Source organism: Musa acuminata, chromosome BXJ2-8 (genome assembly GCF_036884655.1).
Source record: "Musa acuminata AAA Group cultivar baxijiao chromosome BXJ2-8, Cavendish_Baxijiao_AAA, whole genome shotgun sequence".
Taxonomy (NCBI): Eukaryota; Viridiplantae; Streptophyta; class Magnoliopsida; order Zingiberales; family Musaceae; genus Musa; species Musa acuminata.
The window spans coordinates 10,877,347-10,893,097 of record NC_088345.1 but is presented as its reverse complement, the minus strand read 5'-3'; the positions used below and the strand labels follow the sequence as shown (position 1 = coordinate 10,893,097).

At 37.3% G+C, this 15,751-nt stretch overlaps 2 protein-coding genes across 7 annotated transcripts; both read right to left on the bottom strand.

The window, feature by feature from the left end:
* Positions 1-5,507: 5,507 nt before the first annotated feature.
* On the bottom strand, positions 5,508-10,298 carry LOC103994468 (uncharacterized). 5 transcript variants are annotated; one of them, XM_065120907.1, is made up of 7 exons: positions 9,904-10,295; positions 9,612-9,690; positions 8,709-8,766; positions 8,131-8,229; positions 7,897-7,990; positions 7,256-7,433; positions 5,508-5,902 (listed from the first exon to the last, which is right to left on the bottom strand). In XM_065120907.1, exons 4-7 carry the CDS (start codon positions 8,212-8,214, stop codon positions 5,839-5,841), a joined length of 420 nt encoding a protein of 139 aa, XP_064976979.1. In that variant the 5' UTR covers positions 8,215-8,229; positions 8,709-8,766; positions 9,612-9,690; positions 9,904-10,295; the 3' UTR covers positions 5,508-5,838. The 5 variants fall into 5 exon arrangements, with proteins under 5 accessions (XP_064976979.1, XP_009413082.2, XP_064976980.1 ...); XM_009414807.3 differs by having other exon boundaries at positions 9,612-10,295; XM_065120908.1 differs by lacking the exon at positions 8,709-8,766.
* A 736-nt stretch (positions 10,299-11,034) lies between these two features.
* On the bottom strand, positions 11,035-14,953 carry LOC135619168 (RAN GTPase-activating protein 1-like). 2 transcript variants are annotated; one of them, XM_065120904.1, is made up of 2 exons: positions 14,701-14,953; positions 11,035-12,989 (listed from the first exon to the last, which is right to left on the bottom strand). In XM_065120904.1, exons 1-2 carry the CDS (start codon positions 14,715-14,717, stop codon positions 11,336-11,338), a joined length of 1,671 nt encoding a protein of 556 aa, XP_064976976.1. In that variant the 5' UTR covers positions 14,718-14,953; the 3' UTR covers positions 11,035-11,335. The 2 variants fall into 2 exon arrangements, with proteins under 2 accessions (XP_064976976.1, XP_064976977.1); XM_065120905.1 differs by having other exon boundaries at positions 14,809-14,953.
* Between the last annotated feature and the right edge of the window lie 798 nt (positions 14,954-15,751).

Below are 15,751 nucleotides of genomic sequence, written 5' to 3'. Positions count from 1 at the left end.
TAGCTTTTTTTTTTTTTTTCTGACACACTGATGTTGAGATCAAATCTCAGATCTGCAAACATGCTGCAGAAGATTTCTAACTATAGAACGCCACTTCTAAGATGCCACTTTTAAGACACCACGATATATGGGATCTATTGGGTCCAGTAATTTTGGACAATTAGGTCATTTGAATTTAAATCATTAATTAAAAGATAAAAAAAAGGGCAGCGACCGATAGGGTGCAGCGAGAGCGCACGCAGTGAATGCTGCCGGTGCAGAACGAGAGGAAACCAGAAAGAGGAGATAAAAAAATTAGGATTTTGAGTTTTATACTCGATGGATTAAGTTTTATCAATTTTGATCTAAATTTTATGCAGAAAATCTTTGCAACAAGCTCTACAATCCTAATGGTGTTGATATGAAGTTTACTTTCTCTAAGGTACTTTCCTGTTATACCTATTTTGTGAGACCTAAAATTCTTTTACGATGAAATCTATGTGATGAAGATATGCTATTCTTGAGCTAAGATATATGATCTTAATATTATTATAATTCTTTTATTATTTTAGAGAAGACTTACTGTAAACCTATCATCATTACTATTGATAGTGAAAGTTTGAAGTGGACTATAGTTACATGATTTTTCCCGCATTGAGTTTTTCATGTTAAAAATTTGGTCTCATTGTGTGATTCATTTATTGCTCTACTATTTATACGGTTGATATTTACATTTTGATATCAAGTTGATAGAGGAACCCATTTTGATACACAAAGAGAGAAAAAAATTATTTCACTTTAACATGTTTTTTCTAACAAGTGATATCAAAGCAATAGATTATTTGGTACTAGTTTTTCTTGTGTGATTGAAATGGAGCAGTCAGATGGTATGATTAAATAACACTCATTAAATTATTCCACTTAGAAGCGTATTATAGAAGATTTACTCTATTGCAAAGATTTGTATAAGCCTATCAAGGTTAAAGATAAACCTTCTATTATAGACGATGAAGAATAAGAAGTTCAACATAGAAAAGCTATTACTAATATTAGAAGATGGATGAATATAAACTTGCATGAGCATATTTCTGATGAAATCAGAATTGATGTTGTTTGGCAAAGGTTAGAAAATCTCTTTGCAAAAAAGATAATGGGAAATAGAATTTCTCTCCTCAGAAGGCTTGTAAATTTGAAGTATAAAGATGGTGATAATATTATTGAGCACATAAACCTATTTCAGAATCTTGCAAATAAGCTAGTTGCTATGAAAATGAATATAGATGATGAGATGCAAGAATTATTATTTCTCAGCTCTTTACCAGAAAGTTAAGAAACGTATGTGGTGACAATTTGTAACTCCATGCCTAAGGGGACTCTAACTATAGATATGGTTAAAAAAAATTTGCTAAATAAAGATGTCAAAAGGAAAGAATAGGGTGAATCTTCTTCTGGGGCATTTGTTACTAAATAACAAAAAAGGCAAGGAAGAAGTCATAGTAGAAATCCACATGGTTATAGAGGAAGATCCAAGTCTAGAAGAGATATCAAATGTTTCCACTGTAATAGGTCAGGTCACATGAATAAAGAGTGTAGGTTTTGAAAACGAGAACAAAATGAAAGGAAGAAAAATGAAAAAGAGAGCAATACGCTAAAGATGATATCATTATTGTTTGTGATGACGGTTGTGTCAGTCTTGTAGCTCATGATAGTAATTGAGTGATTGACTCTGGTACTTCATTTTATGTCAACTTTTCATGGTAATTTCTTCATATCTTACATTACTAGTGATTTTGGTAATGTTAGAATGGGAAACAGTGGTATATCGAAGATTATGGGTATTGGAGACATTTACTTGAAGACCAATATTGGGAGCAAATTGATACTCAAATATGTTAGGCATGTTTCAGATATTCGTCTTAACTTGATATCTACTAGCAAACTTGATTATAGCAAACTTGATGATGAAAGATTTACATATTATTTTAGTGAAAGTAAATGGAAACTCACTAAAGGTTCTCTAATTGTAGCAAGAAGAAAGAAGTTTAACTCTTTTTATGTCATTGAAGCTAAGCTACACAAAGGAGAGATTAATGCAATTCAGAAATGTGAAAGTATAGAAGTTTGACACAAGAGACTTGGTCATATTAGCGAGAAAGGACTTCAAACTCCTGCTAGAAAGCAATTCTTACTAGAGTTGCAAGGTACATCTCTTGAATCTTATGATCATTACTTAGCTGAAAAAACACATAGAGTTGATTTCATATATATCCATAATCTAGAAAATCAGATGTTATTGATTTAGTTCATACTGATGTTTGTACTATGCAAATTAGAACGCTTGGAGATGCTCTTTATTTTGTTACTTTTATTTATGATCATTCTAGAAAATTTTGAGCTTTTGTTTTGAAATCTAAAGAACAGGTACTCAATGTTTTCAAAGAGTTTCATGTTAGTGTTGAAAGAAAAACTAGCAGAAAGCTAAAGTGTGTTCGATAAGATAATGGTAGCGAGTACATGGGTTCTTTTGAGAATTATTGCAGGTTTCATGGTATTAGAATTAAGAAAATAGTTTCCAAAACTCCTTAGCAGAATAGTGTGGCAAAAAGGATGAATAGAACCATTGAAGAAATGATTAAGTGTATGCTTTCCCATACCAAGTTACCTAAGTCATTTTGAGGGGAGGCTATGAGAACTATAGTTGACCTGATAAATCTTTCTCCATCGGTTCCTCTGAAAGGTGATGTTCTAGAGAGAGTATGGAAAGGAAAATATATATCTTATAATCATTTGAGAGTCTTTGGGTGTAAAGCATTTGTTCATATTCCCAAAGATGAAAAGTTCAAGCTTGATAATAAAGCAAAAGCATATATCTTCTTAGGATATGATCATGAAGAGTTTGGGTAGATTATGAGATCCAGTGAATAAGAAGATTATTAGAAGCAGAGATGTTATATTTCTTGAAGACCAATTGTTTGATGATGGTGATAATGTTGATAAGCCAAAAACTTTTGTTTATATTCCTTGGAGTTTGGGTTCAGTTCCTTCACTTGTAGTTCATGATGATCATGGGGAAGATAAATAAGAAGATTATGGTAAGAATGTCAGTGATGAGACTCCTACAATTGATGATGTTGAACCAACTAAATAAGCACCTCTACCACTAGTTGAGATTTCATTGAGAAGATCCACTAGAGAGCGACAACCATCTATTAGATATCCTCCACATGAGTATGTTATGCTTATTGACGGGGGAGAGTTAGAAACTTACCAAGAAGCTATTCTATATAAGTATAAGAATGAGTGGGTTAAATTCATGCAAGAAGAGATGAGATCTTTGCTTGAGAATCACACCTATAACTTGGTATAAAAAGAAGAAAGCTCTCAAGAATAAGTGGGTTTACAAATTGAAGATTGAAAATAATAGCTCACAACAAAGATACAAGGCATGACTAGTTGTGAAAGGATTCAATCAGAAGAAATATATTGACTTTGAAGAAATATTTTCTCCTATGGTGAAAATGTCCTCTATCCATGTTGTTCTTGGTTTAGCTGCCCGCTTAAATTTAGAAGTTAAGCAATTTGATGTGAAAACAACATTTCTTCATGGTGACTTAGAAGAAGAAATTTACATGGTGCAACTAGAAGATTTCAAAGTTAAGGGAAAAGAAAATATGATGTGCAAGCTTAGGAAAAACTTATATGGACTCAAAGAGGCACCTAGACAGTGGTATAAGAAGTTTGATTCTTTTATGATAAGCCAAGGGTATAATAGAACCACATCTGATCATTGTGTATTTATGAAGAAATTTTTAGATGATGATTTTATTATTCTACTATTATATGTTGATGATATGCTGATTGTTGGTCATGATGCCGGTAAAATTGAAAAGCTTAAAAGAGAGTTAAGTAAGTCTTTTGCCATAAAAGACTTAGGATCAGTGAAACAAATACTTGGCATGAAAAATTTTTGTGAAAGGAAGAAAAGAAAGATTTGACTATCTTAGGAGACCTATATTGAAAAGGTTTTTGAAAGATTCAACATGAGTAAAGCTAAAGCAATTTGTTCTCCACTTGTAGGTCATTTCAAGCTTAGTTCGAAATAATGTCCTACAAGTGAAAAAGAAAAAGAAGAAATATCTAGAGTGTCTTATTCATCTGCAGTAGGTAGTTTGATGTATGTTATAGTTTATATTAGGTCAGATATAGCTCATGTAGTTAAAGTTGTTAGTCGATTTATCTCTAATTCTGGTATGGAACATTGGACAATAGTGAAATGAATATTAAGATATCTAAGAGGTACTTCCAGGTTGTGTTTATGTTTTGGTAGTGATGAACATGTGTTATATAGTAGGTGATACTAATTCCAAGAAGTCCACTTCGGGTTCTTGATGACATTTGCAAGGGAGCAGTCTCTTGGCAGTCTAAGTTACAGCATTGTGTTGCTCTATTAACCATGAAGCCTGCAAGGAAGCTTTATGGGTGAAAAAATTTCTTCAGGAATTGAGCTTGAAACATGAAGCATATACTGTTTACTGTGATAGTCAAAGCGTCATTCACCTCTCCAAGAATTCAATATATCATTCTAGATCCAAGCATATTGATGTGAGATGGCACTAGATTCGTGATATACTTGAGATGAAAGAATTACACTTGGAAGAGGTGCATACCAATGAGAATGGATCAGATATGTTGATAAAGTCTTTGCCTAAGGAAAAGCTCGAAGTATGAAGGCGAAGAGCGGGCTTAATATAGCCCATCATATGAGTTGGAGGGGAAGAATTGTTGGGTCCAGCCCATATGTGGGCAGACAATTAGGCCTTTTGAGCTCAAATCATTAATTAAAAGGCAAAAGAAGAGGACAGCGAGCTGAAGTGGTGATGGCGCACAACCAGAGGAAAGAAGAGAGAGAGAGAGAGAGAGGAGATAGAAAAATTAGGATTTTGAGTTTTCTACTCCACAATTAAGGGTTAAGCTTTGTCAATTTTGGCTCAAATTTTATGCAGAGAATCCTTACAACAAGCTCTACAATATTAACGGTGTTGATCTGAAGTTTACCCTCTCTGAGGTACTTCTCTACTATACCCATTTTGTGAGACATCAAATTTTCTTATGATTAGATTCATCTATGTGATTAATATATGTTATTCTTGAGCCAAGATATATGATCTTGATATTATTGTGATCCTCTTGTTATTTTAGAGAAGACTTATTGTAAACATGTTATCATTATTATTGATAGTGGAAGTTTTAGGTGGACTATGGTCCGTAGTTTTTCTCGCATTGGGTTTTTCACGTTAAAAATTTCGTCTCAGTATATGATTCATTTATTGCTTAACTGTTTATGCTGCTCTAGTTGATATTTATATTTTGATATCAAGTTGGTACTTTGATGAAAAACTCATTTTGATACACAAAGAAAAAATTATTCCACTTTTACATGTTTTTCCCATTAGGATCTCCACAACTGCTAAGATACTGCTGAGAAATTTCCAAGATAGTGAAGAAAAAAAAGGGTTAAATTCCTCATAGACTCACAAAAAGGAAGATAAAGAAGTCAAAGGCATGAAGTTCTGCACAACAATTATTTGCTTCAAATTGCAAGATCTCAAAGCTGATATTTAGAAAAGAAAGCTAAACTAAAAACAGCCAGGCAGAGCTTTGCAGATTATAATGCCTCCACAACCACCTGCTCATCGATCACATCCCCAGAAATCGGGTTTTATATGCGGTATTGTTGTGCTTCTCGTTTTCTGGATCCTCCACTCGTAGTATCTACGAGGGTTCTTTCCACCAAAAGAAAGAAAGAAAAAGAAAATAATCAAAGCTGACCTTATCGGCCAACCAAATTTTAGGAAGTAATTAAGCTCCTCTCAGGTAGATAGCAAGTGTGAAATATATGAGAATGATTGTACCCATGCTAGACCTGTGAACAATACGCAAGCATTAGTCATGTTCATTATCCTAAGATGATGCTTTCAGCTCTCAAAAAATTAAGCTAGGATGAACAACAAGCATCAATCGATCAAGTTTTTAACGTGACAAAGAGTCAGAAGTACAAAAACACTTTTTTTCTCATGTGGGTGGACTCGACATGTCTGGTAGATGTTACAATCAACTTTTTTTTTTTTGTGCCTCATAGCAGTTATAATTTGATTTGAACTCAGCAGTTAGTTCGAGCTCTCTGCAAGCATACAAGAGCTAATAAGAACAGAGGATCAATGAAAGAGCCAACCATCAGGACAACCCTCCTCCGTTAGGACCATATGTTACGAGAGAAAAAATAGATTTCAACTGAAAAGGAAATGCAACCATATTCTAGAATCGATTCAATTTCCAAAACAAAGGGGCAGAGTATCAATTTGCACTCATATACTTTCCTAATTTTGCCCTTCTATGAAAAATAGACGCAATGACAGAATACTGAAATGACCAAACAGGGAATATGCAGATGTCAAATATAGAATAAATATGATATGATATGGTACTAAGATTATGAAGAAGTATCTTTTATGCATGCAAAGAGTATCCTTAGCCGACATGCTTTTGAGGCATCGGTGTTCCACATATCATCAAAAGCATTTTGCATATGGCCTGCACCCCATGATCTAATTTATATTAAACTCCGGGCCAACCGGATAGCTCTTTGTTGAGAGAAGCTCTACAAGCTTAATGGCAGTTATGAATAATATGTCATGAAATACCAAGTTAATATCACCTTTCCTTGACCCGTGTTTGTTTGGCTTAACTGTAGAAAGCTCTGATGCTAATGAATAGGCAACGATCATATAATAATTTCTAATCTCTTACAAGTGCAGGAAGTTCTCAATCAGCAAGATACAATTAAATATTAGCCATAAAGGACTAATTATACTCTTTCCTTTCTCCATCCTTTATTACACTTTCACTTATTTCAGATCAAAATTTTTCTAGTTCTAAAAAACCAAAAATTGTTGGCCATGATACTGCAGGTAAGTCACAGTAAAACTATAGCCACATTTTAAGTGCAATTGCAGGGGTAGGCTAAAATGCAGATTCCAGACTAGAGAAACTTCCACAACTAGAGAAGCTTCCACTATCTTCACCAGTCATAAAACTTCCAACTGCGGCAGTATATGCTCAATTATGGAACAAATAACTAGCCATTAATCATGATGATGGGAATTGGAAAGAATTAAAAATTGAAGGAATGTACACGTTGAATTAGTGATGGTCTTGTGACAACTCCAAATTGACCAATTATTATCTTAGCGAAACAAGATTATTACATAACACTTACATTGATGCAAAGAGGAGAAGTATCTTTTTTGGGTTGATGGCTGTGAAGCGATTTAACTTCCTAGTCCTTCCATCTCCAGCATCTGAGAGATTAGAGACATTTGCCACAGCTGGAAGTCCTACATGAGACTTGTTGGTAATCGGTTGTTGCTTCAACTGTTCGGATTGGGAATAGAGTACTGTACGGGAGGAAATCAACAAGATCAGATCCAGGACACCATCGCTCAATGTGGCAATGCATATTATCAGCTACTGTGACTACATACCAGACATGCATCAAACAAGAAGCAAATTCAAGGTCAAATGCTGAAGTAAACTAAATCAGCAACTTTGGCAGACAAGATGGCATGTTCGGCACGAACTAACAATGATACAGTCAAGGTCAACTGATGCATTTCAAGATTGTCAGCAAGGTTTAAGAAGGGCTAATCTCTAGGATGCACTTGAATTTTATGACAGTGTATAATTTCTGTATCTTATAAAGTAGATGAAATACCATATGCAACACAAAAGCAAAAAAAAGAAGAGGGAGAAAGGAAGCTAAATCATCATATGGCTACACATTTATCCTAACAGCATGTGCAATATCTCCTGATCAATTACTCTCTAAAAGCAGCTTTTTCAGTCATACGCATCTTATACCTTTAACCACAAGCTTTTTGGTGGCCTCATCTGCCTCTTGCTCCTCACCATTTCGCCTGTCCATTCTGCATGAACCTTTACGAGATAGAGCTTTCTGTTTCGAAGATAAGAACCAAACATCAGATATCAAGATAACCAACAAAGGCGCTATAAAATCCTAACTATTACAGGGATGTAAAAAATTTGCTTCCACAGTAATTTGGAATTGTCAGACAAATCATATAGATGACTCACTGTCACTTTTGGACTTCCAGAGCAATTGTCTGATGGTTGAGTTAGGCTCTCAATATCTACAACCACATTTCCCACTTTATCCATAACTGTAGTTCGGCTCTGCAATTCATTAGACCGTAAAATCTTAAGAAAGATACAAACTTATAGTTAAGAAATATGACCCTTAACAATACTGAAATGACAAACTGGTGGGAACCATGATCGACAAGGATTTTTATTTTGCAAGTAACCCCTGTCAGATAAGACTCACTATTGGCTGGATCCTGCAAGAATCAATGACCCGGAAATATGTATCACATATCAGAGTAATGCTACTGTATCCTAAATCCTTTGTTCGAGTCCTCTATGAATATACCATAGTTCAGAACATATACATCACACCAAGTCCGATCAGTTTTCCTTCTCTGCTTACCTACCAACAGCATTTAACTCTAAATTACCTTCTTTCCACTTTAGCCACAAAATGGACCTAAACACCGGCTTCTCAATGCCAAATTCAACTGACTCAAAATTATGCTAAAAATGTATTTCTTTCCTATAATTTAGAATAATTGGGAAGCTGAAGCATTAAGACATACAGAGAGACACTTCACTCATCTCCATTGGGACTTGTCCTGTTTCAGCTAATACTAGTATCTGCAAACATGCATCCAGAGAGTAAATGCTCAATCAAATAGGTCTCTAAAACTAACAAAAATTAAATAGACTAATCAAAAATAATAATTACTCATGATTCTAATGCGTGGAGTATTTCTCACAGTGCAGCTATAGACAAAACTAGTCTAGAAAGAGCAGGATCAAAGGGCTCAACAACGAATATAAGTAGCGAATTGTTCTTTTCTCTAAGGAATCAAGTCATGTATCTAAAAATTAACATAATATTCGGCAAAGAAAGAAATCTGCAATTACATAAAAATTTTACAATATCGTCGCAGAACTTTATTATTACTCTCATACAGTGTGTACGGCCGCAAATTCTCCAACCTCGATCTTTTTTTTTTTTTTGTGTCAAAAGCCTACTTCAAAAACAATATTTTATTCGATTCTTCGAAAACTAAAGCATCTCCCAAAAAGGAAAAAAGGAAGAAACAAAAACGGAAGTTGTAGAAACTCATGCGTTTAATATATTTCGACAAGAGAAGGAAAAGGAAGCGAAGCGAATGTTACAATGTGTAGAGAAAGCTAAAAGAAGCATTTGCAGTAGCCTCAAAAATAGACCAAAATATCACGAAAGTAGTTCTAACTGTTCCAAGATGGAAATTTTATTAGGCAGAGGGACAAACAAATCCTGAAATTTCTTTCAAGATCAATGATGGAAGAGATCAAGAGACGACAGGAGGAAATAGAAGGGTACGTCTACAAACAGAAATGTTCGAGCCATTCTCCTACTAGTGTCAGAGGCGAGAAAAAAAAGCACACAAATTTCGGAACAAGATGCGAAAAAAGGGAGAGAGAGAGAGAGAGAGAAGGAAGAGTCTAACCGTTGGGGAGTGTTCCCCCTCTTTCTCTAAGAAGACTATAGCTTGTTTACGTTTCCCGATGCTCTCGTTGGCTATAGACCTGCAAACATTTGGAAGAGACAGAGAGAGCTAACTCTGTGGATGACCAACCAGTGTATAGCGTGTCATCTCTCTCTCTCTCTCTCTCTCTCTCTCTGTGTGTGTGGATGACCAACCAGTGTTGGTGATGCTGTAAATGTTAGGGACGCTTGGCAATGGCAAGGGGCCAAAATCCCACACAATAATGCCCGAGAAGAAGAAGAGAGAAGGTAACCTTTTTACTCATCCGGAGTGAAAAGTAAAGCCAAGAAGAGCCGTCGACATGTTAGAGCAATGATTCTCTCGTCCAAATGTTCCGCGATCCAATCGAGAGCAGGAAAACTATTCCTGAAAGCACTATATCTCTAAATTTCATCATCCCCACTGATCAACTACTATCTTGGTAGGAGGGAATCTGGAGTTCCTAATCTGTTTCTTTGGCCAATTTTGCCTCACCTCGTGAGTATTATTGTACGATCTCACGGGCGTCACTCGACAACAAAGATTAGTGAAACGAAACTCCATCATCCTCGTCTGCGTATGTTTCAACCTCTTCGATTAGCTTCATAAATCTGAATAGAGTTTTGGCGTCCCGTGGGTCGTGTAATGCTGGCCACCAGCTGCATTCATGTACTACAGTAGAGTTGGGGCAAGTCTATTTCTCGATCCAATTGGATACTGCATCATTTACCCTTGGATACTGTTTCCTAATGGCTCCAACTCAATGATTCCAGATCGGATATAAATCCCTAACGCTCGATCCAATTTATCTTTGAAAAAGGTGGGGTTTTTTTTTATTGGTGCTGTTTATTTATCATCACAGACTGTGATGGACGGCCCAGAAACCCACAACGCACGATTTAGTAAGTAGATTGTCGTGATTCTCGCGTACAACGAGATCCCGACAAAATCCACCGGGTGGAAATCCAGCGGTCGGTCGGTCTGCTGGATCCACGAACCCGCCGGTCAAAGTTTTCTCCAGAGGTATGTCGTTCCCCCTGGACACTTCAACCAGCCACAATTTTGTACAAGTCATCCACCGAGTATAAGGACGATCTAAGGTAACTAAATCATACAGATAAAGATGCATTCCTACAAATAAATTTCCAGTATAAACAATTCTCGTAAATAAACATAATCAAATAAACCCTCGCCTTTTCACGTCTGGCTGTCATGGGTGACCAGACCGTCCCCCAATTCACGTGCACCGCGTAAGTGTTGGACCCATCAATAGATCCTGACGTCGCCGTCAAAGGCGGATCACGAGGTCAACGATGGACCAACATCACAAATAAAGTGGATCATAGTTTGAAGAAGCTATCAGTTTTCTCAAACAACCTAATCAGAATTTGAAGGCAAACACGGATCAACCACAATGTGTTCAAATTAGCTCATCTTAAGTCTTAGGAAAAGCACTGCACGGATAACAATGGGGGGGATCGGGAATGACTACATGAAACATGACATAAATCATTAAGCCAGTGCAGTACAGACCATCAACTTCGGCAGTTAATACAAGACATGGAGAAGTCGAGCCAATGTTACCTGCATCGTCTACCTCGTACGAGGGAAGGTTGCTGAGCTCTAACAACAGGCCTTGCTCAAGAGGTAACATCAACAGTTAACAAGAGTGTAGTTTGCACCTCATGCATCATACAGTTCGTCTCCTAGCCCTGCTCAACTTTGAGATGCTGAAGTCCCGACTCCAATTCACATTCTCCCTCTTCGGTAGCACCTTCTCTCTCTCCTTCGTCTTCGTCCTCTTCACCTTCCCCTTCGACATCATTCTCATCCAATGGTCCAAGCACGTCCACAGAATTCTTGCCATTCTTTAGTATTTCCTTCACCTCATCGATGCCTTCATCGGAAATGGCATTGCCATTTATGTTTAGCAGCTTGAAATCAGGCTTGTTTGACACTGCCTGAGCCAAGCATCTTGCTCCTACCCTCTGTATCAGGTTGGTGCTCAGATCAAGTTCTCTGAGCTGTGTATGACCCTCTTCCAATGCTTTGCCAATGAGAACAGCACCCTGATCCTTCAGCTCATTCTCAGACAAGATCAGCATCCTGAGTGACTTCTTGATGGCAACACACCCTGCCAGTGCAGGGGCAGCTTTTGGTGTGATATCATTTCCAGTAATGTCCAAGCCTTCTAGAGAAGGAGCAGATTGTTTCAGGGCATTAGCGATGGCAATGGCCCCCTCATCTTCTAGATTTAGGTAGCTAAGGTAGATTTCTTTAACGTGAACAAGCTTTTCAAGTGTCTGGCTCAGGGCTATCCCAGCATCAACACCAAATATATTATCACGGAGATCAATCGTCTTCAAACGAGTGCAGGTCTCCAATGCCTTGGCCAACTCAATTCCACCCACAGAGCCCACCCTGGTCGATGAGCATCTGAAGTCCTCCAGCAGAGGAGAACGTTTGAGGACCTCAGAAATAGCAATAGCACCCTCATCTCCTGTCATATTGTTATGGAAATGCAGGATCTTAAGCTTGTCAGTCGATGGAATTAACTCACACACAGCTTTGGCAGCCTCCTCAGATATTCCATCATTCATTAAGTAAAGCTCCTCTAAGCTCTTCTGTGATCTTAAAAGTGCCTCGAATGCCCGGACACCCTTCTCACCTAGGGCATTGTCGGACAGGTTCAGATATCTGAGAACACTGCCTTCCAAGGCTGATGAAAATATCCTCATCACTTCAAGAGCTTCTTCCTCTGGTCTTCCTGCGATAAAATCTGATAGATTTACTTCAGTCAGCTGCTCCTTGAGAGAGGCCAGAATAGGCCCTGCAACATGAGCTGCATCGATACCGAAGCTTCTGTTGCTGAGGCATATCTTTCTGAATGAGTTTCCTTGCTCAGTTAGTGGGCTAAGAAGTTTTCTGGCCTCCTCAGCATCAATAAATGCCCTAGTACCCCCTGAAATATCAAACACAACTTCACCAGATTTAACAGGTCTATCAACCGCTGCCATTTCACCATCTTTGGGCTTAGGGCCTTTTTTAAGCACTTCCAACATCAGCTTGCTGGTTTGTTTAGCATAGAATTGAACTGCAGAACTTCCAACACCATCAGGCTCTTTTTCAAAATGTTTACTGGCAGCAACAAAGCATTCATCCTCGATTCGCTTAGCATTCTCATGAGCCTCTTCTTTGCTCAACAGGCCGTACTTCCTGGAGAAGATCGATTCCGAGGAGAGATTCTGGGTCATATTTTCCACAAGCATCATTCTTGTGCTTGAACTGGGCGGCCATAATTTGATCGTGAATGGATGAGGATCAAATTCTTGAGAACCATCCATATCGAAATCCGAACTTCTGTTTTACAACATGTGAAAAGAAGTGGCAAAATAGCAGATGTTTATATGTCTATGAAAAAGATGTTCGATTGATAGGATGTAAAAAGGAACATTCCAGCATGAATCATCAGAACAGAAAAAGTGAATCAAAGCCAAAAAGACAGGCAACAAAGTGTCCTACACAGATGAGAGAAGCAACACAAGCAACAAAGCACAGAAAGCATAGAGTTCCCATCTGAGACCATATGAACAAAACCAAACACTGCACTTGGGCATACAAGAACGAAGGTATGCATAGTGCCACAGAATCCAAAGAGGTCTAGAATGCTGATAAATCTTCATAAATGGTACTTGTAACTACAGGTTTTGTCCACTAGATATGCTATGGCAAAAAACTTTGTTTTCTCCACAAAGATATCAGATTGTTTAAAACAAATTGAAATATGCAAAAGTAAGGAACAAAATGCTTTTTCCTAATAATTTTGACCAAAAGAAATTTAAGCCCTAGAAGTGCCCTTCATGTAGACCAAAAAGAAAAGAAATACAACAATAACAATAATAAAACCATAACGTCCCAAATGGTCTTTTACTGCCATTGAACTATGTGGAAAATCGTATCATTGATTAAATTAAAATTTCTAAATCTTTATTTTGTGTTTCTAGAAGCATCCATTTACGTCTCGTTCTATCTCTTCTCTTATCAAACCAATAGTAGTAATTGTTTCAATTCTGCTGACTACAACATCTACAAGTCTCCTTGATACATGTTTATAACATTTTAAACGATTATCTTTCATTTTTATATTATATCAAGTCTATATATAATTTTTCATTAATGAAAATATTTCTTTTATTATCATTTTTAGTAACTCCACAAATTCACAAAAAAAAAAGAAGAGATTGAACCGGTAAAACCTTTTCATAATCCCGGTACCGCTACAGTGCTACAATATTATACTGTAGTATTATGATGTACCGCTCGGTCCGTCTTGCTACAGTAATATAGTGATATATTGTAGTACTGCTATAGTATGAAAAAAATATAAAATTACTCGATACATTAGAGTGTACCGTTTGATCCGCCCTGATGTATCATTCAGTACACTGGTACCATACCGTATCGAGCCCGAGTTAAAATGCTGGTACGATACGGTAAGACGAACCTTGCTACTAACTATTTCCTTTACAAAGTTAAATCCTCCCAGCGTATTCATCTCTACGTTGTCCACCAGAAGTGAACATGTCGTGGATTACACTATTAAAGACCTAAAACAGCCAAATTAAGTAGAAAGTCGGCTTCTTTGCACTCCAGCAGTCGACTAATGAAAACCCACAACCCATCTATCAATACAACCATGGTAACATTGATGTTGCTCGAGAAGAGATGGATGTCGTTCTATGAAGTTCATTACTTTCACCATGTATTGGTAGATCAGTGACGCAGACTCGACAACCCTATAAAGCTTGTTTTAACAATAAACGGGGATTAAAAAGTTCATTACTTTCACCATCTATGTGCGGTGATGAGAAAAGAAAGGAACCCTTCACATGAACCAGAAAAACAGAACAAGGTCGCCGATGCAAGAATCAAGCTTCACCCATAAGTTCAAACAAAAGCAGATCATAAAAAAACCATCCAATCCAAAGGATAGCAACGGCAAACAATATTCCTAAAGCTTCCTTCTGGTCCTAATCAACGATAAGAACATGCACTGCTTATCTTTACATACAATAACCAGATACGCATCAAAGCATCCTCCGAAGAGCAGACAACGTCGATTCAAGAAACCCTACGAAGCGAAAGATCCACAAGAGACGAGGGCCACGAAGAGGCGTACCAGGGTTCAGATGCAACGCCGCCGGAGAGAGAGAGAGAGAGAGAGAGAGAAACGAAATGGCGTTAAAATAGAGGGAAGAGGAAAAATTGAAGCCCTAACCCTTACACCCTACTAGAAAAGAAGAGGTAAACGTGGGAAAGAAAGAGCCGACCCGGCCCCCATTTTGGAATCTGGACGTTAAATGAACCGTATTCCGAACCGGGTTTATTGCTTTAACGGATGCGGAAACGGAGGATCTGGACCACTGATCCTCCATCAATGCATTGGACCGGTCCAATTAGGCCGTTGTGATTTGCGATCCGAACCGACGGCTCTTTTTGCCCGGGAGTCGTTCTTTTGAAATGGTTTTGAATTCTGGTGTATCCATTTTGCCTCCAAGAAAGGGGTGCGGATTCAGTTTACGATGCACAGCACGCAACAGTGCGTTCCAACGATCAACGTGCAGGATACAGTGGGACCCACGATGAGTTTACGATCTAATGCTCAGTGAATGGCTGGTTTGAGTGACTCGAGTTCCGCCTGGTTCACTGAACGTACTGCAAATTAACCTGTGATCTTTAGTTCTCTAAACGTCAAAATTGAATCTTTCGATTTTCTCCACAATCACACATTTTCATGTCACAATATTCGTTTAGACGAGTAGATGTTTGGAGGAGACTTTGTAATAGTTAAAGAGTTTTGTGCATGTTATAGTCAATGCTGAACTTAACCTAAAATGTTATAGTTAAAGACTTTCTCAAGAAAAAAAAAAAGAAAGTATAGGAATTTTGACTACTCAATTGATTCAACCACTACACTACTTATACGAGCATTTAAGAATTAGAATTCGTGAATATTTTTTTCTCTTGATCTCTATATCTATAGATTATTTATATTATATCTTCTATTTTTATTATATCGTTTTATGCCTAATTTTATTATAAATTTTTTATCAGATAATTGA